A 25,243-nucleotide genomic window follows, 5' to 3' on the forward strand; every position below is an offset into this window, starting at 1 on the left:
TTGCGGAATGGAGACCAAAACTGTGCACAGTACTCCCAAGTATGATCTAACTGAGGATCTATATAAATTTAGCATTACCTCCCTTACTACCCACACTTCTCGCATATTTTGCCAATTTTGTGTACTGGACTAAAGAGGCAGCTCTTGTGTTTTGATCTTTGGACTATTTCTCTCCATGCCATATGTATCTTTACTAAGACCTGCTGAAGAACTAGAATTGTTTTTTCCCTCCAGTGACATTCGGTCCTTCAAGTGTATCGCTACCTCTGGTAAATCCTACAGCGGAGCATATTTCTATCAACTTACATTAAGTGCAAGTGGGGATTGTGGAGAAGAGAAACAGCTAAATGGAATAAGCAAATATTTACTCCCCTCTTTCCCCATTTGCCAATAGCATCGCCTTCTGTTGGGGTATGGTTCAGCGGTTATTGTTTGTCTTCTGTAACCGTGCCCAAGTGACTATTCTTCCAGCATCATAATCAAACTTGATGCTGCCCTTATTGAAGTCCAAACATGTACACTTTCCAGCAATAGTTACTGGATAGCAGTTAAGATTGAGAAACCTGGATGATCTTTTTCCTCTTCTAGCTTAAGGCCAATTGCAGCACTTCTACTTCTACTTTTATTGAACAGTTAACTGGAAATTGAACATGGGATTTAGTGTCCTCTGTGGCTCAGGAGCACACTGACGTTACCAACTGAGCCAGTTGGAGAATTACTTAATATTGTCTCTCCTCCCCTCCTCTCCTGAAGGCGTTCACACCTTGCTGAGCAGGATCCACAGGCACTGGTTCCCCTTCAGTACCTCGCACAAATGGCTTATTCATGTATCAGCCTTGAAGGTACGTGTCAGCACTCAATTTGATGCTGGGTGGGGGATCATGGGTACAATGGCATCTTATGCAAGCTCAGTGCCATCTTCACTTGACATTCATACATTTTCACTAGCGGGGTTTGAATAGCAATGCAGGTTTCTTCAACAGAGCAATGAGTAAATATACTGCATCCTGTGGTACCTGGCTATTTAGATCCACAGGGTTCTAAGTTTGATACCTAATCTCTGTTGTGTTAGTTGATTTCATCTGGCCCAGTAGTTGGTGTGCTTGGGTAGGGAGGGGAATAATCGGCTATGTTCCTGTTTCTGATTGCTAACTTCTGTTTCTTGTTGCAAAGTGCATGCCCGTTAATATTGGATGAGGATAGAATTGGGGTTGACTGTGATGCCCATAATGTTCACTGTCTATGCTTATGCATGAAGGTAGCCACTTAGCTCGGTAGTGGAGGACTGCTGGTGCTTGTTGAATCATATGAGTCATTGTATTTTTAGGAGAAAAGGAGTGACAGTGGTGACTTAAAATTTATTAACTTGATCATAGCTTTGCTTAAATGGGAACTAAAAGTTTAATCAGTGATGCTTCTATATGCCTGTCATTGTCTGGAATTGGCACCTGATAAAGGCTAATATCTTATGATTTTGTAACTGATACTTCTAGAAACATTTTCAGCTCTAATATTGGGAATGTAATAAATGCATATATGCGATCATTCGAATGTTGTAAAGTATTATATTTTGGAATTAAGGATAGGAAAAGGAAATACACCTTAAATGATTGCATTTTAATGGAGTATAGGAGCAGAGGGGCCTTGGTGTGCAGAGACACAAGTCATTAAAGGAGGCACAAGTAGATAAGGCTCTAAAAGGCCAAATTGAATCTATAGTTTTGTATCAAAGAGGCATATAATGCAAAAAACAGTGAGGTGCTGTTGAACTTAGTTGTACTGAGTTTGAGTATTGTGTACAGTTTTGGCCGTCCCATTAGAGAAAGGATATAAAGTAAGGGAAAAAGTACACCATACGTTCATTAGGATGTTACCAAGGATGAGAGGTTCCACTTATGAAGAGAAACTTGAGCAGCTAGAGCTTTTCACGAGCTGAGAACATTCTATTAGGTAACCTAATGAGAGTTCTTAAAGGTTATGAAGGGCTAGGATGAGTCAAATGGTTCGCGAGATGGTAATGCATACTCTTCCTGTAGAGGCACACTCCACTAACCTAAATTCAGACAACCTAGGTGCACATTGGCAGAGCTATGGTTTAGGGCCATCCACTTGTGCGCAGCAGTACTACTGGAGTTTAATTATCCAAAAACTGTAAAGCTACTAGAATAGAGCTGTGGTAAGCTTCATGCTGCTAGTTCAATCTGGACCATCTAACTGTTATGCCCTTGGCTTGCAGATTTTAGGGAGCTACCATCTAACTGTTATGACCTTAGCTTGCAGATTTTAGGGAGCTAGGAAGGAGATTAAAAAGCAGGACCTCAAAGGTAGTAATCTCTGGTTAACTCCTGGTGCCACGGGCTAGTGAGTATAGAAATAGGAGGACAGAGCAGACAAATGTGTGGCTGGAGAGATGGTGTAGGAGGGAGGGCTTCAGATGCCTGGGCATTGAGACTGGTTCTGGGGGAGGTGGGACCTGTATAGGCCGGATGGGTTCCACCTCAACAGGGCTGGAACCAATATGCTCGCGGGGAGGTTTGCCAGTGCTGTTGGGAGGGTTTAAACACATTTGGCAGGGGGATGGGCACCAGGATGTAATATTAGAAAGGGGAAATAAAGTGATCATAGGATTGGTAGAGGCAGAGAGCACTAAAGCAAGAAATAGTAAGGTATTGGGTGGGGTCAAACTAAGAGAGATTACAGGATGGCCTAAGATGGGTTTGCAGTGTATGTATGTGAGCACACGAAGTGTAGTAAATAAGGTAAGTGAGCTGCAGGCACAAATAGCCACATGGGAATATAGTGCTGTGGCAATAACTAAGACCTGGCTCAAGAGGGCAGGATTGGGTATTAAATATTCCTGGTTATAAGGTGTTCAGGAAAGATAGGAGATGGTGTGGCAGTATTGGTTAAGGAGAATGTTGCAGTGCTGGAGAGGGAGGGTGTCCTTGGAGGGCTTGAGGATAGAATCTATATGGCTAGAATTGAGAAATAATAGAGGGTGCCATTACACTACTAGGTCTATTCTATAGATCACCAAATAGTGGGAAAAATATGATAGAGCAAATTTGCAGAGAAATTACAGAGAGGTGCAAGAACTATAGAGTAGTAATAATGGGGGAACTTCAACTATCCTAATATAGGCCCCAAGTTTCCACACTATAAAAAACGAGCGCCCCTCCGAGCTGGGCGCCCGTTTTTCGCGCCGAAAACGGCGCCGGAAAAAAAACGCACGATTCTGGAGCGCCCTGCAGCTCCATGTCTGCTTGGCGTGGCGCCCAGGGGGGCGGAACTTACACTCGCGCCGATTTTGTAAGTGGGATGGGGCGGGTACCATTTAAATTAGTTTTTTTCCTGCCGGCAACCCTGCGCGTGCGCGTTGGAGCGTTCGCGCATGCGCAGTGTGAAGGAAACATTGGCACTCGGCCATTTTTGTAGTTCTTTGTAGTTGTTTAATTTTTGAACATTTTTTAATAAAAGTACATTGCCATCAGCACTGAGGCTTCTTGCAGCAGTGAGAAGGCTGCAGGAAGCCTCAGAAAGTTGAGGCAGTCGTTTCCCGACGGCCTCCCCGCCCTGCCGTCGGGGAATGGCTGCTGAACTTTTGAGGCTTCCTGCAGCCTTCTCACTGTCTCCTTTCCCCCCCCCTGCCAGCCGTCAGGAACGGCTTCCTCCTTCCTCCCTCCCCCCCCCCCCCGCCCGCGGGAACGAACGGCTTCCTCCTTCCTCCCCCCCCCCCCCCTCACCCGTGGGAACGAACGGCTTCCTCCTTCCTCCCCCCCCCCCCCCCCTCACCCGCGGGAACGAACGGCTTCCTCCTTCCTCCCCCCCCCCCCCACCCGTGGGAACGAACGGCTTCCTCCTTCCTCCCCCCCCCCCCCCTCACCCGTGGGAACGAACGGCTTCCTCCTTCCTCCCCCCCCCCCCCTCACCCGTGGGAACGAACGGCTTCCTTCTTCCCTCCCCCCCCCCGCGAGAACGAACAGCTGCCTCCTCCCCTTCCCCCCCCCCCCCCGCGGGAACGAACGGCTTCCTTCTTCCCTCCCCCCCCCCGCGGGAACGAACGGCTGCCTCAACTTGTGAGGCTTCCTGCAGCATTCTCCCTGCCTGAAGCACTTTCACACAGGTAGGAAGATGGTTTATTTAATCTTTTCTTTGCTTATAAATTTTTATTCAGGTTGGATTTATTTGTATAATATTTGTATAAGTATAAATAAGGATTTATTATAGAATTTAATGACTTCCCCCCCCCCCCCCCCCACCTTGTTCCCGACGCCTAATTTGTAACCTGCGCCTGATTTTTTAATGTGTAGACAAGATTTTTTCAGTTCTACAAAAATCTTCATTTGCTCCATTCTAAGTTAGTTTGGAGTACGTTTTCACTGTGGAAACTTTCAAATCAGGCGTCAGTGGCCGGACATGCCCCCTTTTGAAGAAAAAATTCTGTTCCAAAGTGAAACTGTTCTAACTGACTAGAACTGCAGAAAAAAAAATGTGGAGAATTGCGATTTCTAAGATAGTCCGTTCTCCACCAGTTGCTCCTAAAAATCAGGCGCAAATCATGTGGAAACTTGGGCCCATAGACTGGGATCGTAATAGTGTTAAGTAAGGGCAGTAAATGGGAAGAATTTCTGAAGTGTGTTCAGGAGAACTTTCTTGATCAGTATGTTTCCAGCCCAACAAGGGAGGAGGCATGGCTGGAATCAGGTTCTAGGGAATGAGGTAGGTCAAGTGGAGCAAGTGTCAGTTGGTGAACATTTAGGGAACAGTGATCATATTATCATAAGGTTTGGAAAAGGAGAGGGAGCAATCTAGAGTAAAAATGTTTAACTGGGGGAAGGCCAATTTAGTGGAATGAGAATGGATCTGGCCTGGGTAAAGTGGAATCAAAGATTGGCAGGCAAAACTGTAATGGAACAATGGGCTGTCTTTAAAGAGGAAATAGCTCAGGTACAGTTGAGGTACATTCCCACTACGGGGAAAGAACGGCAACTAAAGTCAGGGCTCTCTGGATGACGAAACAGATAGAGAATACGATGAAGCAGAAAAAGAGTGCGTATGACAGATATTGGGTTGCAAATACATCCTATAATAAAGCTATATATAGAAAGGTCAGAGGAGAAGTGAAAAATAAAATAAGAGGGGCAAAGAGAGGGTATGAGAATAGAATGGCAGCTAACATAAAAGGTAATCCAAAAATCTTTGAGGCATATAAATAGTAAAACGGTGGTAAGAGATGGTGCTGATTTGGGACCAAAAAGGAGACCTATGCATGGAGGCAGAGGGTATGGCTGAGGTACTAAATGAGGACTTTGCCTCTGTCTTCACCAAGGAAGAGGAGGCTGCCATCGACATAATGAAGGAGGCAGTAGTGGTGACACTTGATCAGTTAAAAATTGATAGAGGTATTAGAAAGGCTGGCTGTACTTAAAGTAGATAAATCACCAGGCAGAGGGCATGGCTGAGGTACTAAATGAGTACTTTGCATCTGTCTTTATCAAGGAAGAAGATGCTGCCAAAGTCATAGTGAAAGAGAATGGGATAAAAATTGATGAGGAAGAGATACTAGAAAGGCTGTCCGTATTTAAAGTAGATAAATCACCACGACCGGACAGGATGCATCCTAGGATGCTGAGGGAATCGAGGGCTGAAATAGTGGAGATGTTGGTCATAATGTTCCAATCCTTCATAGATACAGGGGTGGTACCAGAAGACTTGAGAATTGCCAATGTTACACCATTGTTCAAAAACTCATTGTGTAAAGATAAACCCAGCAACTACAGGCCTGTCACTTTTAACATCTGTAGTGGGTAAGCTTTTAGAAACCGTGATCAGGGACAAAATTAACAGTCACTTGGACAGGTGTGGATTAATTAATGAAAGCCAGCATGGATTTGTTAAAGACAAATCGCGTTGAACCAACTTTATCCAGTTTTTGATGAGGGCAATGCAGTTGACGTGGTGTTCATGGATTTCCAAAAGGTGTTCGACAAAGTGCTACGTAATAGGCTTGCCAGCAAAATTGAAGCCCATGTAATAAAAGGGACAGTGGCAGAATGGATAAGAAATTTGCTAAGTGACAGGAAACCAGTAGGAAACAGGGACCACTGTTTTTCTTGATGTATATAAATGACTTGGATGTGGGTGTACAGGCCACAATTTCAAAATTTGCAGATGACACAAATCTTGGGAGTATAGTGAACGGTGAGGAGGATAGTGACAGACTTCAAGATGACATAGACAGGCTAGTAGAATGGGCAGACATATGGCAGATGAAATATATGAAGTGATGCATTTTGGCAAAAAGACTGAGGAGAGTAAATATAAACTAAAGAGTACAATCCTAAAGGGGGTGCATGAACAGAGACCTAGAGGTATATGCGCACAAATCATTGAAGGTGGCAGGTTGAGAAAGCGGTTACAAAAGCTTACGGGATCCCAGCCTTCATGAATATAGAGGTATTGAGTACAAAAGCATGGAAATTATGATGAACCCATATAAAACACTGGTTTGACCTCAAGTGGAGTATTGTGTCCAATTCTGGGAACCCACTTTAGGCAGGATGTGAAGGCTTTGGAGAGGGTGCAGAAAAGATTTACTAGCATGATTCCAGGGATAAGGGTCATCAGTGATATGGATCGACTGGAGAAGTTTGGGTTGTTCTCCTTGGAGCAGAGAAGATTGAGAGGAGATTTGATAGAGGTGTTCAAAATCATGAGGGGTCTGGACAGACTAGATAGAGAGAAACTGTTGGCTTTGGTGGAAGGGTCGAGAACCAGAGGACACAAATTTAAAGTGATCGGCAAAAGAATCAAAGGTGACATGAGAAAAAACTTCTACACAGTGAGTGGTTAGGATCTGGAATGCACTGCATGAAAGGGTGGTGGAGGCAGACTCAATCACTGCTTTCAGAAGGATAAGCACCTGAAAAAAAAAATTGCGGGGAAAGGGCGAGGGTGGGGGAGTGGGAGTAGCTGATGGTCGGTACGGGCCGAATGGCCGCCTTCCGTGCTGTAACCATTCTATGATTCTAGTTACCTAGAGCTGACCAAGAAGAATCCCTGCCTGCAGTGACGAGTTTAAACCTCAAGATTCGATTCATGAACCAGCTCCTGGTCAGTCAATAGTGCTTTGAAGTACAGGTGCAGTGTCTAAAATCCAGAGTTCCGGATTCCGGACTCCGGACCGATCATGGCAGGGTTGTCTGGAATCCGGACCTGCTGACCTCAGGGCTCCACCGCTGCCCAACCTCGGGGTTCGCCTTGCCACTGCTGCACTTACCCCGCCGCTGCTCGCCTTGCCCCCGCACACTGCCCTTACCTCGGGGCCTCCTCACCGGCCCGCCCCAACACCACCTCTGCAACGGGGCCCGCCGGCTGAAACACTTCCTTGGCGGCGGGGCCCCGCCCAAACAGCTCCTCCTCGGCGGAGCCCCGCCCGAATAGCTCCTCCTCGGTGGGCCCCCGCCCGAACAGCTCCTCTTCGGCATGACCCTCCCCTTTCTGATGTTCCGAAATCAGGAAATACCCGAACCTGGGCTCGGGTGTTTCTGGATTCGTGACGTCAGAAAGACGATCCAAAGTCCGGAAAAATGCGGAATGCCGAATGCGGAATGGTTTCGGTCCCGAGTGTTCCGGATTCTGGACGCAGCACCTGTACTGCAGGCCAGCCTGGTTCAGATATTCAATTACCAAGTCTGCCACGTGGAGTCAACTTGGCTCTGAACTTTTGTCACCAGGGTTTGCATCTTGGAATCACTTTAGTCCCGAAGAAACCTGGTTTACCTCCCTCTCTATTCTCCCTTCCCCAAAGAAAGGTTAGTCACTGGCTTGTCATTGGACAACTGGCAAGTGTGGGTTGGAGCCCTGGCTAGATGTACAGTCGGTAGCAGGAGTAAGCAGAATGGTGAGCAGCACAACTCTCAATAAAATGTGTGCGTGCTTTGGTACCATTCTCCTGACCGACATTGTGAACAATTGACATACCCTATTGGAGGTATGGCATTTCAGCAATATCTGCTGATCTCTCTGCAATGCAATTCAATCACGTTAGACACCCGATTCTGGATATATGCATGTATCTTCTCAGATGCAACTCCCGGGTAATGCTTTCCACCTGTTATCTAAATACTGAGGCGCGTTGTGGTGACCGAACTGCTGCTCTTGCTGAGACAATTAATTCCGTATAGACCGAGGTCAAGCTTGGGACCTTCCCGTCTTTGTGACACTACTATAAAAAAACATCATTCTTACTCATTAGGCCTTATGGGGAATTCCAGACTTGGAAAAAAATATAAGTGTAGTAATGATACAGGGATTTTAACAGTACAAATCAAATAAAGCTTGGAAGATCCAAGGTGATGAAGTTTTACTGGATGAGAGGAGAGGGTAGTGGAAAATGAGCTATTACAAGAGAAGAAGCTGGAACTGCATTTGAAATAGCACTTAGAAATATTGAGAAACTATTGGTGAGGGGAGGAAAGAAGGAAGGGATAACTTATAACACAGGTACAGCCTACTCCACAGATTTTACAGCATGTAATTCAGTATCTTTGCTAGTATTATCTCGACTTATTTTTACTGTTTTTTCAGTGCACAGCTGGCAGGACTTCTGTGTGAAGAAGAAGGTTCGGAAGCTGATAATGTTAAATACTGTGGCTACTGTAAATACCATTTTGGCAAATTGGTAAGTGCTAAGAATTTTCCATAGGTAACGGTAAGAATTTTGTAAAAAAGAAAAATCCAAAGTAACAACAACGCTTTGTAATTGAATTGAGTTTCTTCAAACAAACAAGCAAGAAGTGTTCTACCATAACAACTGTGCCTGCTAGATATTTATGCTACTCTACTGGTGATATAGATCTTGTAGTTCTGAGCTCACCAATTCACTTCTGATGTATCGTGATTTGGTAGAAAGGTATGTGGACTGTCTGCTAATCTGAAAAAGATTATCAGATAACTAATATATAAAATATTGAGTATTCATTTGGTGATGAAATGGTGTTAAACTAATGTTCCTTTCAATGGGCCCAAATTTGGCCCACCTGTTTTTTCGGCGCATTCGTATGAGATGCGTCGACTTCCTACGATACAAACAGCGGCAAAAAGATGTCCTCGGATCCTGGCTCCTCTGCCGACTCTCCCGGGGCTTGCCGCGACATGGCGAGTCCATTGGGGCGGGGGGGGGGGGGGGGCGGAACTAGGGCCCGGTGCCTAAAAGAATGCCGGCAGCTGTCCACATGCGCAGTTTTCTTTAACCCAGTTGATGAAAATACTTTCCTACGAGCAGGAGGTACTTCTATTTTTTTATTTGGATATTTTGAAAAAAATATGTAAATATGTTTTGTCTCTACTTTTATTTTTGTAGTTTAAGCTTCCATGAATGCATCTGTTGTATAGTTAATTAACTTTGCGAAGTTTGTCAGTCCTGTATAGCCATTTAATCCTATTCACATTCTTTAGTCAAGTCATTAAGTACCTACCTGCGCTGATTTCTTAACTCTCCACAAGGATTTTCTGTGGGGCCACGTACGCTGGCCGAAGTTAGTTTGGAGCAACTATTAGCTGTCCAAACTGGCTTAAATGGCCAAAACAGCTGTCGGTGGCTGGTAACGCCCCCTTTTGGGGAAAAAAACAAATTTAAAAAAAAATCATAACTAACTTACTTACACTGGCGCAAATTGAATGTGCAGAATGGGGATTTTTAAGATAGAAACATAGAAAATAGGTGCAGGAGTAGGCCATTCGTCCCTTCGAGCCTGCACTGCCATTCAATAAGATCATGGCTGATCATTCCCTCGGTACCCCTTTCCTGCTTTCTCTCCATACTCCTTGATCCCCTTAGTCGTAAGGGCCATATCTAACTCCCTCTTGAATATATCCAATGAACTGGCATCAACAACTCTCTGCAGCAGGGAATTCCACAGGTTAACAACTCTGAGTGAAGAAGTTTCTCCTCATCTCAGTCCTAAATGGCCTACCTTTTATCCTAAGACTATGCCCTCGGGTTCTGGACTTCCCCAACGTCGGGAACATTCTTCCCGCATCTAACCTGTCCAGTCCCGTCAGAACCTTATACGTTTCTATCAGATCCCCCCCTCATCCTTCTAAACGCCATTGAATAAAGGCCCAGTTGATCCAGTCTCCCCATATATGAAGTCCAGCCATCCCTGGAATCAGTCTGGTGAACCTTTGCTGCACTCCCTCAATAGCAAGAATGTCCTTCCTCAGATTAGGAGACCAAAACTGAACACAATATTCCAGGTGAGGCCTCACGAAGGTCCTGTACAACTGCAGTAAGTCCTCCCTGCTCCTATGCTCAAATCCCTAGCTATGAAGGCCAACATACCATTGCCGCCTTCACCGCCTGTTGTACCTACATGCCAACTTTCAATGACTGATGAACCATGACACCCAGGTCTCATTGCACCTCCCCTTTTCCTAATCTGCCGCCATTCAGATAATATTCTGCCTTCGTGTTTTTGCTCCCAAAATGGATAACCTCACATTTATCCACATTATACTGCATCAGCCATGCATTTACCCACTCACCTAACCTGTCCAAGTCACCCTGCAGCCTCTTAGTGTCCTCCTCACAGCTCACACCGCCACCCAATTTAGTGTCATCTGCTGCAAACATGGAGATATTACACTCAATTCCTTCATCTAAATCGTTAATGTATATTGTAAAGAGCTGGGGTCTCAGCACTGAGCCCTGCGGCACTCCACTAGTCATTGCCTGCCATTCTGAAAAGGACCCGTTTATCCCGACTCTCTGCTTCCTGTCTGCCAACCAGTTCTCTATCCACGTCAGTACATTACCCCCAATACCATGTGCTTTTAATTTTGCACACCAATATCTTGTATGGGACTTTGTCAAAAGCCTTTTGAAAGTCCAAATACACCACATCTGCTGGTTCTCCATTGTCTACTCTACTAGTTACATCCTCAAAAAATTCCAGAAGATTCGTCAAGCATGATTTCCCTTTCATAAATCCATGCTGACTTGGCCCGATCCCGTCACTGCTTTCCAAATGCGCACCTATTTCATCCTTAATGATTGATTAAAACATTTTCCCCAATACTGATGTCAGGCTAACCGGTCTATAATTACCTGCTTTCTCTCTTCTCTCCCTTTTTAAAAAAGTGGTGTTACATTAACTACTTTCCAGTCCATAGGAACTGATCCCGAGTCGATAGACTGTTGGAAAATGATCACCAATGCATCAACTATTTCGAGGGCCACTTTCTTTAGTACTCAGGAATGCAGACTATCAGGCCCCGGGGATTTATCGGCCTTCAATCCCATCAATTTCCCTAACACAATTTCCCACCTAATAAGGATATCCTTCAGTTCCTCCTTCTCACTAGACCCACTGTCCCCTAGTACATTCGGAAGGTTATTTGTGTCTTCCTTCCTGAAGACAGAACCGAAGTATTTGTTCAGTTGGTCTGCCATTTCTTTGTTCCCCATTATAAATTCACCTGAATCCGACTGCAAGGGACCTACGTTTGTCTTCACTAATCTTTTTCTCTTCACATATCTATAGAAGCTTTTGCAGTCAGTTTTTATGTTCCCTGCAAGCTTCCTCTCGTACTTTATTTTCCCCCTCTTAATTGAATCCTTAGACCTCCTCTGTTGAATTGTAAATTTCTCCCAGTCCTCAGGTTTGTTGCTTTTTCTAGCCAATATATATGCCTCTTCCTTGGTTTTAACATGATCCTTAATTTCCCTTGTTAGCCACGGTTGAGCCACCTTCCCGGTTTTACTTTTACTCCAGACAGGGATATACAATTGCTGAAGTTCATCGATGTGATCTTTAAATGTTTGCCATTGCTTATCCACCGTCAACCCTTTAAGTATCCTTTGCCAGTCTATTCTAGCCAATTCACGCCTCATACTGTCGAAGTTACCTTTCCTTAAGCTCAGGACCCTAGTTTCCGAATTAACTGTGTCATTCTCCATCTGAATAAGAAATTCTACCATATTATGGTCACTCTTCCCCAAGGGGCGTTGCACAACAAGATTGCTAATTAGTCCCTTCTCATCTCACATCACCCAGTCTAGGATGGCCAGCTCTCTAGTTGGTTCCTCGACATATTGGTCTAGAAAACCATCCCTAATACACTCCAGGAAATCCTCCTCCACCGCATTGCTACCAGTTTGGTTAGCCCAATCTATATGTAGATTAAAGTCGCCCATGATAACTGCTGTACCTTTATTGCACACATCCCTTATTTCTTGTTTGATGCTGTCCCCAACCTCACTACTGCTGTTTGGTGGTCTGTACACAACTCCCACTAGCGTTTTCTGCCCTTTGGTATTCCACAGCTCCACAGTACCGATTCTACATCGTCCAGGCTAATGCCCCTCCTTACTATTGCGTTAATTTCCTCTTTAACCAGCAACGCCACCCCGCCTCCTTTTCCTCTCTGCCTATCCTTCCTAAATGTTGAATACCCCTGGATGTTGAGTTCCCAGCCTTGGTCACCCTGGAGCCATGTCTCCATGATGCCAGTTACGTCATACCTGTTAAATGCTGTCTTCGCAGTTAATTCGTCCACCTTATTCCGAATACCCTCGCATTGAGGCACAGAGCCTTCAGGCTTGTCTTTTTTAGAATTTTGGTGTAATGTGGCCCTTTTTTTTTGCCTTGGGTTTCTCTGCCCTCCACTTTTACTATTCTCCTTTCTATCTTTTGCTTCTGCCTCAATTTTATTTCCCTCTGTCTCCCTGCATAGGTTCCTATCCCCCTGCCATGTTAATTTAACTTCTCCCCAACAGCATTAGCAAATACTCCTCCTCGGACATTGGTTCCGGTCCTGCCCAGGTGCATACTATCCGGTTTGTACTGGTCCCACCTCCCCCAGAACTGGTTCCAATGCCCCAGGAATTTGAATCCCTCCCTTCTACACCACTGCTCAAGCCACGTATTCATCTGAGCTATCCTGCGATTCCTACTCTGACTTGCAAGTGGCATTGGTTGCAATGCTGAGATTACTACTTTTGAGGTCCTAGTTCCCTAAATTAGTCTCGTAGGACCTCATCCCGTTTTTTTACCGATATCGTTGGTACCTATATACACCACGACAACTGGTTGTTCACCCTCCCTTTTCAGATACTCCAGAAAAATTAAGTTGCTCCAAAAAAAAATGGAGCAACTCCTGGGCAAATTTGGGCCCAATGAATGGAGCTAAGAAATGAATATAAAAAGAGAAAGCGACATGTCTTAAGTGCACTACTATTTATAGTTAGTACTATTTTCAAATTTAAATTATATTAAATATCAGCAAGCATTACAAAATCATTTTTATATATGCATTTTAGTTATTTAAAAAAGGGTTTGAATGGAATTTTAAATCGAGTCATCGAAATATAATAAAGTTTGTTTACAGTCTGTCTAGAATATTGTCAGTTGTGTGTAAAATATTGAAAGTGAAGCAAAATGGTCCAGAAGAAATACTAAAGTGAAAATGTATTGTTCTTTATAGGCAAAGAATTGTATGGGGTAATGGTTATGCTGTTATTAGATCACCCTTTTGCACTTCAATTTTGAAACAGTTTTTGCTTCCAAACTGGAAACGATCTATTCTGATGAAGGCTTTTGCAATAGCCTGGTTGAGGACTTTGAGATTTGTGTACTGTAATATCCAGGTGTTTCTCCCACTCAACAGCCATGAGCATGCAACCCTGCATGATGTACACGCATGACCATGAAAATTATGGGCAAAAAAGGTTCATCTGGTCCATTAGGCCTGCCCCAGATAGTTGTGTTGCTTGAAGAATCAGGTTTAGACACCCTTACCCACCAGCAGCCATGTAGTCTCCCAGGAGAGGCAAAATGCCAGATTAAAAACCTAAGGCCAATTGGGCGTGGGGGACTATCTGGAAAATTCCATATTGACCTAATTGAAACCAGTCCAGGAATCTGTATTGACTGAGTTTTGCATTACTTGGTATTTTCAACAAGATCATGGCTAATCCTCGAACTCAAATCCACTTTCCCGCCCACTCTCCATATCCCTTGATTCCCCTCGACTCCAAAAATCTATCTATCTCAGGATTGAATATATTCAGAGACTCAGCATCCACAGCCCTCTGGGTCAGAGAATTCCAAAGATTCACAACCCTCTGAGTGAAGAAATTCCTCCTCATCTCTAGCCCCTATCATGAAATTGTGCCCCTTAGTTCTAGACACTCCAGCCAGGGGAAACAACCTCTCAGCATCTATCCTGTCAATCCCCTTTAGGATCTTGTATGTTTCAATGAGATCACCTCTCATTCTTCTAAACTCCAGAGAGTATAGGCCCAATCTACACAATCTCGCATCATAAGACAACCCTCTCATCCCAGAAATTAATCTAATGAACCTCTGTTGCACCGCCTCCAAGGCAAGTATATCCTTCCTTAGATAAGGAGACCAAAACTGTGCACAGTATTCCAGGTGTGGTCTCACCAAGGCCCTGTACAATTGTGGCAAGACTTCCTTACTCTTATACTCCAATCCCCTTGCAATAAAGGACAATATGCAATTTCCCTTCCTTATTGCTTGCTGTACCTGCATGCTAGCTTTCTGTATTTCTTACACAAGGACACCCAAATCTTTCTCAACACCAACCATAAAAAGTTTCTCACCATTGAATAAAATATTCTGTTTTTCTATTCCTACCAAAGTGAATAACCTCACATTTCCCGACATGATACTCCATCTAGAAGGTATGCAGAGAGCCAGCACTCAACGCACAAGCCGACATTTTGTTCAATTGGTCGTCTAGTCCGAGAAAAGAAGAACCGCCTTACATCTAACGTAGTTCTATTTTTGCGTAACGTAATACGCATAACATCTGATCTTTCCCAATCAATAGGAACACAATTCTTTATAACCATTTTATATACCTCTATCGAGTAACACCAAAGGCTATGCATCTCTAAAGTGAGTAGACAAGCTTTTAAAGCCTATTTGAGTGACTTGTGTTTCCTTAAGGTGGCATTAGCCCTACCCAAGTGCGTAAACACTACATTTATCTGTATCCGAACTGGCAGAGATACAGTCCTGTTGCCTATCACATCTAGATCTGCCTATAATCTAGGTTTCTCATCTAAGGTACTAACATCTACATCTGCAAACTTGTGGACAGTTCCTCCAATGCCTTCATCCAGATCATTGAAAAAGATGGTGATGAACAATGGCCTCAACACTGATTCCTGAGGGACTCCACTAGTAACCAGTCCTCATGCGGAACCACTACTGTTAATAACAACCTGATGTCTATGAGAATGATACTCCTTATCAACCCAAAATATGCCACTGGTCCCACAGAACTCAGTCTTATTGTGTTGTTCCTTTTTTAAAAAAAAAGATTCTTGGACTGTGGGTGTCGATGTCAAGGCTGACTTTTATTGCTGTTGATACAAGGAGTGGCTTGCTGGGCCGCTTCAAAGGGTAGTTAAGACTGAACCACGTTGGTGTGGGACTGGAGGTTTCCTTCCCGAAACATTAGTAAACCAGTTGGATTTTTATGACAATCTGACAATCTGACAACTTCATGGTCACTTTTACTGATACTAGGTTTTCTAAACTGAATTCAAATTCTCAAACAGCCGTGGTGGGATTTGGACCCATGCTCTCTGGATTATTAGTCCAGGTCTCTGGATTATGTCTAGTATCATAACTATTAAATTATTGTATCTTAACAAAGGCTTTTTTGAAAATCAAAGCGTATAATGCCAATTAAATAATAAACCAGTAACTAACCTGTAAGTGGTGCATGATGTCTTTAAATAGCTGTGATGAGCGGGCCTTCATGCCGGTTAGTGCCACGTTGAGCTGTGCGAGGTCAGCCCTTGGCGAGTGAAATGCTGTGGTGATTGAAAATGGAGGAAGAGGAGGTGGAGAGGCAGTAACCACTAGAGTCTCTACCTGCCTGAGCTCAAGAGACATGCTCATTGAGGAACACTTGAACCAAATCCCGCTTCCCTTTCACCAACAGTCCAACAATCATTACCACTCTTCTTGCCTCCGAAATCCGATTGCCTTCCTTCACTCTATAAACTTATGGTTTTTGCCCTCACAGCACTACAGAGGCACATACCAACACCAAATCCATATCAAAACACACATTTATCAAATAAATCAAGTCAGCATTCACAAAAAAGATGACTAATCACCCTTGTGCAAGCTGATAATGCCTGTCTTGTGTGCTCGTTTTTCTATCCTGGTGCTCCTACAATTGGCTACGGCTTAGAAGGCTACTGAGCTTCAATTGAGGAAACTTCACATGGCCTTGGAGGACAACTTGGAGCAGCTCTGGGCCTAGATGGCCCGGCTGCAACCTGCAACATCTCTGCATAGACTACAACAGTCTGGGCCAGCTAGCTGAAGAAAAAAGAACAAACTTGCATTTATATAAAGTAACTTTCACGACCTCGGGACGTCCCAAAAAGCTTTGCAACCAATGAAGTACTTTTGAAGCATAGTCACTGTTGTAATGTAGGAAATGCCGCAACCAATTTGTGCACAGAAAACTTCCACAAACAGCAATGAGATAATGACTGGTTAATCTTTTTTTTAATGATGTTGGTTGATGGATAAATATTAGCCAGGACACCGGATGAGTTGTCTTGCTCTTCTTTAAAATAGTGTCCTGGGATCTTTTATATGAACATAAGAAATAGGAACTGGAGTAGGCCATACGGCCCTCGAGCCTGCTCCGCCATTCAATAAGATCACGGCTGATCTGATCATGGACTCTGTTCCACTTTCCCGCCCGCTCCCCATAACCCCTTATCGTTTAAGAAACTGTCTAATTCTGTCTTAAATTTATTCAATGTCCCAACTTCCACAACTCTCTGAGGCAGCGAATTCCACAGATTTACATTCTCTGAGAGAAGAAATTTCTCCTCATCTCAGTTTTAAATGGGCGGCCCCTTATTCTAAGATCATGCCCTCTAGTTCTAGTCTCTCCCATCAGTGGAAATATCTTCTCTGCATCCACCTTGTCAAGCCCCCTCATAATCTTATACGTTTCGATAAGATCACCTCTCATTCTTCTGAATTCCAATGAGTAGAGGCCCAACCTATTCAACCTTTCCTCATAAGTCAACCCCTTCATCCCCAGAATCAACCTAGTGAATCTTCTCTGAACTGCCTCCAAAGCAAGTATATCCTTTCGTAAATATGGAAACCAAAACTGCAAGCAGTATTCCACGTGTGGCCTCACCAATACCTTATGTAGCTGCAGCAAGACTTCCCTGCTTTTATACTCCATCCCCTTTGCAATAAAGGCCAAGATACCATTGGCCTTCCTGATCACTTGCTGTACCTGCATACTATCCTTTTTTTGTTTCATGCACAAGTACCCGCAGGTCCCGTTGTACTGCGACACTTTGCAATCTTTCTCCATTTAAATAATAACTTGCTCTTGGATTTTTTTCTGCCAAAGTGCTTGACCTCACACTTTCCGACATTATACTCCATCTGCCAAATTTTTGCCCACTCACTTAGCCAGTCTATATCCTTTTGCAGATTTTTTTGTGTTATCCTCACACATTGCTTTTCCTCCCATCTTTTTATCGTCAGCAAACTTGGCAACGTTACACTCAGTCCCTTCTTCCAAGTCGTTAATATAGATTGTAAATAGTTGGGGTCCCAGCACTGATCCCTGCGGCACCCCACTAGTTACTGGTTGCCAACCAGAGAACTAACCATTTATCCCGATTCTTTGTTCTCTGTTAGTTAGCCAATCCTCTATCTATGCTAATATATTACCCCCCCCAACCCCGTGAACTTGTATCTTGTTTTGGTTTAACGTCGCATCTGAAAGTCAGCACCTCTGACAATACCGCCCTCCTTCAATATCAGCCAAGTGTCAGCTTACATTATGTGCTCAAGTTTTTGGAGTGGGATTTGGAACTACAACCTTCTGACTTTGAGGCGTGAGTGTTGCCACAGTTAAGTGGAACCAGCAAGGGCACTGTCAGGGGAGCAAGCATTCTATCATCCTAAGAGAGGACAGCGGGTGTCTCTCCCATGGAGTCAAGGCCATACTCCTGGTGTGACGCCTCAGCATTCCTAGGGCTCTGCTGGAGAACATAGTTCAGGAGTGATATTAGGCCCAGGAAGCCCCTTTCAATAGTGGCCCCCAAAGCCAACGTGGCAGCCATCTGAGCTTCCATGGCAGCAGTGTGAGCTGTCATAGTAGCCCTATGAGTTTCCATGGCTGCAGTCTATGTTTCTCTGGAAGCTGTCGTTAGATGCTCCATCATGGTAGGATCCACTGCGTTGTTGGAGCTGACCACTTGCTCCATTTTGGATAGTATGGTGTTCATGCGAAGCCTTGAGATAAGTTGAAGCTGGATTCATCTATGCTCTGCGACATTACGTGCAAGCTCTCTGGCAGGTTGCTTAGAAGGCTCATAAACGAGATGCACTAAAGTAGCCTGGGCCCTCGAAGTCAGCGTCGGAGTCCTCTGCAGTGGAACCAATATGTGACTTTGCACTCTGGTGACCTGACACCTGTGGCATCCTATCCCCATGCCCTAGCTTCTGCGCACTTGTGCCCGGTTAGTTATACTGATGATCCTTCTTCTAACCCAACTTTTAAAGTTAATGTGGTGTCAGTTGGTGTTGCTCTTGAGAGTCATATCAAGTGACGGTGCTTCTTCAGTTCCTCTTTCTCCGCTGTGTGAGGGGCGTCAAAATTCTCAGTTGAACTGAAAGAAAGGGACATGGATTAGCTTGCGGTATAAGGGAGAGCAGAGAAGTTGGAAGTATGTGCAGCTTGTCATGCAGAGTGTGTGGAGTGAGAAATTGGAAGAGACAGTGGATTAGGTATAAAGAAACCTTGCGCAATGTCTCATCCAGCGTCGCCTGTAGTCACGGCCTTTGTCTCTTCCCGTGATGACCAGGATGCTCTCTTCAAAAGGGGAGAGGGTGTGAAGACGGGCTCTTCCTCCTCCAGTGGCAGCCTGTTGCCCTGTATTGTGTGTGACCGGCTGCAAGAAAGAGTGAAGTTTGTTGGTGAGAGCCTTTTGAGGTGTATGAGAATGTGGCTGTTGACAGTCTGTGTGAGATGTGAGTTATGGGTAATAGTGGTGACTGTGTGCGCATGAGGATCGGGAGGTTTAGTGAAGTGTGCTTCAGTGATTGTAGGACAGTGTAGTGGAGAAGGATAGTGTTGTGGGTGCTGTAAGGTGTAATTCATCATATCAGAGGCAGTCCCTCGGAATTGAGGAAGACTTGCTTCCACTCTTAAAATGAGTCCTTAGGTGGCTGAACAATCCAATACAAGAGTCACAGTCCCTGTCACAGGTGGGACCGATAGTCGTTGAGACTGTGAGTGGTATAGCTATGATAAAGTATTTTAGCAGTCTTCTTACTGTAATAACTCTCACTTGACTGGTCATTCAGGATTGGTTGCTTCCTAAGTCATAGAATTATACAGCACAGAAGGAGGCCATTCAACCCATTGTGCTGAATCTTTGAAAGAGCTACCTAATTAGCCCCAAACCTGCTCTTTACCCATCGCCCTGTAAATGTTTCCATTTCAAATATATATCCAATTACCTTTTGAAAGTGAAATTATTGAAAAAGTTTCTTGCATTGCAGCCATGTTGTAGGTGCAATGCTCCTGGCATTGATGCACTCAGCAATCTCTCCTCACTGCCTACTGAGTAGATTCCTGAAGGGTTTCCTGCACCGAGAGTGGGCAGGGGGTGGAAGGAAGGAAGGAAGGATGCTCCCCCCCCTCCATTGCTTGTATCAGAGAACCTTGGTGCCTGCTCGCTCCCTCAGACAGCCATTTCTTGAATATGTTCCATAATCTTTGCAGCAAGACTGCACCTCCCCATTAAGAGGTTCTGGCTGCCATAAATAGTATCCTGGACTCCTGACATTGGTCCCCACTGTTAGGCATGCAGCCAATGAATAGTGCTGGCTACACCCGCAAATCTTTGTAATTATTTGGCAGCATAGATATTGCCTGTTGCCGGCATTGAAGTCAATTGGCACAGGTAGTCCCTGACCCCCTGCACACCTGTTTTTGGGCGTGGTCCAATTTCTAGGCCCTTGATTCCTACGGCAGTGAAATGTAATCTATTTGCTAAAGTCATTGGAAGACATGTGGAATGTTCAACATGTTAAATCATATCTTTTAAATAGTGCAATAATTTCATGATTGACATACTGGAGAGTGAGCAGTATAGAAATAATAAGTATGCTTTTTAAAAAAAATCAATTTTAGCATCTCAAACAAATGTGATTTTTTTTTTTCTCCCCATAGCAAACTTTTCACTGAGGTGTGATGTCTTAAATAAAACAGTTGACTATATATATAAAAACAAGATACTGTGGATGCTGGAAATCCAAAATAAAAACAGAAAATGCTGGAAAAACTCAGCAGGCCTGGCCACATCTGTGGAGAGAAACCGGAATATCGTTTCAGGTTGATGACTTTTCATCAGAACTGGAAAATGTTGCAGATGTAACAGGTTTTAAGCAATATAAGGGCAGAGAAAGGGAGAAAAGACCAAAAGAGAACGTCTGTGATCGGGTAACTAAACAAAGTTCTTTTTCATCGCATGATACAGTTTTACTTGCTGTTGGTATCATCCTGTGAATTGTTCAGCTATCTTGAAATTAATCTCTAGCTTAAATCTAAAGTTTTTTTTTAAACTATTTTTTGTTTTAGGAGGCAAGCATTCATCTAGTGTATATGATCAAGCTTTGAGTGATTGCTCATCGCATTCTCAGGACAAATTGGTTTCACTCCTAGAAAAGGAGGAAAAAGTATGTTGCATTATCTGCAAAGAGAGTTGTGTGTCAGTTTTTCACTGTCAGTTTTTCAGTGTGTCACTGCAGTCAGTTTAAAAAAAAAACTAAAATCTACAACGTGTTCAACAGAATGCTTTTAAATGTTGCCAATGGTTTATTGTAAAATAAAAGTGAATTTAAGGGGGTTTGCAAGAACCCAAGTACACATTCATAACAACATAAGAATTAAGAACAGTTGTAGGCAAAACGGGCCTTCAAACCTGCTCCACCATTTAGCAAGGGGGGCATGGCAGATCTTTGATCACAACTTGATTTCCCTAGAGTCCAAAAATCTATCCATCTCAGCCTTGAATATACTCAATGACTCAGCATCCACAGCCCTTTGGGGTAGAGAATTCCAAAGATTCAAGTCTCAAATGGCTATTCCTTTATCCTGAGACTCTGCCCCCTAGTTCCAGACTCTCCAGTCAGGAGAAAAGAACCTCTTGGCTTCTATCCTAACAATCCCCCTCAGTATCTTGTATGTTTCAATGAGATCATCTTTTATTCTTCTGAACTCCAGAGAGTATAAGCTCAATTGACTCGATCTCTTCTCGCATGACAACCCTCTCATATCAGGGATCAATCTAATGAACTGTTGTTGCACTGCCTCAAAGGCAAGTATGTCCTTCCTCAGATAAGGAGACCAAAATTGCGCACAGTACTCCTGGTATGGTCTCACCAAAACCCTATACAACTGCAGTAGGACTTCATTACTCTTGTACTTCAACCCCCTCACAATAAAGGCCAACATTCCATTTACCTTCCTAATTGCTTGGTGTACCTGCATGCTAACTTTGTGTTTTCTGTATGAGGATACCTAAATCTCTTTGAACATCAACATTTAATGGTTTCTCACCATTTAAAAAATATTCTTTATGAAAGGAAAAATAGACTATGAGAGTAAACTAGCACAAAATATAAAAACAGATTGCAAGAGTTTCTATACATATATAAAAAGGAAAAGCGTGGCTAAAGTAAATGTTGGTCCCTGAGAGGACGAGACCAGGGAATTAGTAATGGGGAATATGGACTTTAATATGCACATAGATTGGGCTAACCAAACTGGAAGCAATACGGTGGAGGAGGATTTTCTGGAGTGCATAAGGGATGGTTTTTTAGACCAATATGTCGAGGAACCAACTAGGGGGGAGGCCATCTTAGACTGGGTGTTATGTAATGAGAAAGGATTAATTAGCAATCTCGTTGTGCGAGGCCCCTTGGGGAAGAGTGACCATAATATGGTGGAATTCTGCATTAGGATGGAGAATGAAACAGTTAATTCAGAGACCATGGTCCAGAACTTAAAGAAGGCTAACTTTGAAGGTATGAGGCGTGAATTGGCTGAGATGGATTGGCGAATGATACTTAAGGGGTTGACTGTGGATGGGCAATGGCAGACATTTAGAGACCGCATGGATGAACTACAACAATTGTACATTCCTGTCTGGCATAGAAATAAAAAAGGGAAGGTGGCTCAACCGTGGCTATCAAGGGAAATCAGGGATAGTATTAAAGCCAAGGAAGTGGCATACAAATTGGCCAGAAATAGCAGCGAACCTGGGGACTGGGAGAAATTTAGAACTCAGCAGAGGAGGACAAAGGGTTTGATTAGGGCAGGGAAAATGGAGTATGAGAAGAAGCTTGCAGGGAACATTAAGACGGATTGCAAAAGTTTCTATAGATATGTAAAGAGAAAAAGGTTAGTAAAGACAAATGTAGGTCCCCTGCAGTCAGAATCAGGGGAAGTCATAACGGGGAACAAAGAAATGGCGGACCAATTGAACCAGTACTTTGGTTCGGTATTCACGAAGGAGGACACGAACAACCTTCCGGTTATAAAAGGGGTCGGGGGGTCTAGTAAGGAGGAGGAACTGAGGGAAATCCTTATTAGCCGGGAAATTGTGTTGGGGAAATTGATGGGATTGAAGGCCGATAAATCCCCAGGGCCTGATGGACTGCATCCCAGAGTACTTAAGGAGGTGGCCTTGGAAATAGTGGATGCGTTGACAGTCATTTTCCAACATTCCATTGACTCTGGATCAGTTCCTATGGAGTGGAGGGTAGCCAATGTAACCCCACTTTTTAAAAAAGGAGGGAGAGAGAAAACAGGGAATTATAGACCGGTCAGCCTGACATCGGTAGTGGGTAAAATGATGGAATCAATTATTAAGGATGTCATAGCAGTGCATTTGGAAAGAGGTGACATGATAGGTCCAAGTCAGCATGGATTTGTGAAAGGGAAATCATGCTTGACAAATCTTCTGGAATTTTTTGAGGATGTTTCCAGTAGAGTGGATAAGGGAGAACCAGTTGATGTGGTATATTTGGACTTTCAGAAGGCGTTCGACAAGGTCCCACACAAGAGATTGATGTGCAAAGTTAGAGCACATGGGATTGGGGGTAGTGTACTGACATGGATTGAGAACTGGTTGTCAGACAGGAAGCAAAGAGTAGGAGTAAATGGGTACTTTTCAGAATGGCAGGCAGTGACTAGTGGGGTACCGCAAGGTTCTGTGCTGGGGCCCCAGCTGTTTACACTGTACATTAATGATTTAGACGAGGGGATTAAATGTAGTATCTCCAAATTTGCGGATGACACTAAGTTGGGTGGCAGTGTGAGCTGCGAGGAGGATGCTGTGAGGCTGCAGAGCGACTTGGATAGGTTAGGTGAGTGGGCAAATGCATGGCAGATGAAGTATAATGTGGATAAATGTGAGGTTATCCACTTTGGTGGTAAAAACAGAGAGACAGACTATTATCTGAATGGTGACAGATTAGGAAAAGGGGAGGTGCAAAGAGACCTGGGTGTCATGGTACATCAGTCATTGAAGGTTGGCATGCAGGTGCAGCAGGCGGTTAAGAAAGCAAATGGCATGTTGGCCTTCATAGCAAGGGGATTTGAGTACAGGGGCAGGGAGGTGTTGCTACAGTTGTACAGGGCATTGGTGAGGCCACACCTGGAGTATTGTGTACAGTTTTGGTCTCCTAACCTGAGGAAGGACATTCTTGCTATTGAGGGAGTGCAGCGAAGGTTCACCAGACTGATTCCCGGGATGGCGGGACTGACCTATCAAGAAAGACTGGATCAACTGGGCTTGTATTCACTGGAGTTCAGAAGAATGAGAGGGGACCTCATAGAAACATATAAAATTCTGACGGGGTTAGACAGGTTAGATGCAGGAAGAATGTTCCCAATGTTGGGGAAGTCCAGAACCAGGGGTCACAGTCTAAGGATAAGGGGTAAGCCATTTAGGACCGAGATGCGGAGGAACTTCTTCACCCAGAGAGTGGTGAACCTGTGGAATTCTCTACCACAGAAAGTTGTTGAGGCCAATTCACTAAATATATTCAAAAAGGAGTTAGATGAGGTCCTTACTGCTAGGGGGATCAAGGGGTATGGCGAGAAAGCAGGAATGGGGTACTGAAGTTGAATGTTCAGCCATGAACTCATTGAATGGCGGTGCAGGCTAGAAGGGCCGAATGGCCTACTCCTGCACCTATTTTCTATGTTTCTATGTTTCTATGTTTCTATGGAGATGGCAGAAATTCTGAACAAATATTTTGTATCAGTCTTTGCAGTAGAGGACACTAACAATATTCCGGCAGTGGATAGTCAAGGGGCTATATATAGGGGGGGGAGGAACTTAACACAGTCACTATCACTAAGGAGGTGGTACTCAGTAAGATAATGGGACTAAAGGCAGATAAATCCCCTGGACCTGATGGCTTGCATCCTATCGTCTTGAGAAGTAGCAGCAGGGATTGTGGATGATTTGGTTGTAATTTACCAAAATTCCCTGGATTCTGGGGAGGTCCCAGCAGATTGGAAAACTGCAAATGTCACGTCCCTATTTAAAAAAAGGAGGTAGACAAAAAGCAGGAAACTATAGACCAGTTAGCCTAACATCTGTGGTTGGGAAAATGTTGGCGTCCATTATTAAAGAAGCAGTAGCAGGACATTTGGAAAAGCAAAATTCAGTCAGGCAGAGTCAGCATGGGTTTATGAAGGGGAAGTCATGTTTGACAAATTTTCTGGAGTTCTTTGAGGAAATAACAAACAGGGTGGATAAAGGGGAACCAGTGGATGTGGTGTATTTGGACTTCCAGAAGGCATTTGACAAGGTGCCACATAAAAGGTTACTGCACAAGATAAAAGTTCACGGGGTTGGGGGTAATATATTAGCATGGATAGAGGATTGGCTAACTTTTTAAAAAAGGAGGGAGAGAGAAAACAGGGGAATTATAGACCAGTCAGCCTGACATCGGTAGTGGGTAAAATGATAGAATCAACTATTAAGGATGTCATAGCAGTGCATTTGGAAAGAGGTGACATGATAGGTCCAAGTCAGCATGGATTTGTAAAAGGGAAATCATGCTTGACAAATCTTCTGAAATTTTTTGAGGATGTTTCCAGTCGAGTGGACAAGGGAGAA

At 44.0% G+C, this 25,243-nt stretch overlaps 1 protein-coding gene across 3 annotated transcripts in view; it reads left to right on the forward strand.

The window, feature by feature from the left end:
- The window catches only part of mllt10 (MLLT10 histone lysine methyltransferase DOT1L cofactor), a 359,252-nt gene that overhangs the window by 119,469 nt on the left and 214,540 nt on the right, over window positions 1-25,243 (forward strand). For all 3 annotated transcript variants that reach the window (XM_070881398.1, XM_070881397.1, XM_070881399.1), the window contains exon 6: window positions 8,590-8,683. In XM_070881398.1, coding sequence (XP_070737499.1) covers window positions 8,590-8,683 — 94 coding nt within the window. The remainder of the gene's footprint in view (window positions 1-8,589; window positions 8,684-25,243) is intronic.

The sequence above is a fragment of the Pristiophorus japonicus genome, chromosome 5 (assembly GCF_044704955.1).
Source record: "Pristiophorus japonicus isolate sPriJap1 chromosome 5, sPriJap1.hap1, whole genome shotgun sequence".
NCBI classification, from domain to species: Eukaryota; Metazoa; Chordata; class Chondrichthyes; family Pristiophoridae; genus Pristiophorus; species Pristiophorus japonicus.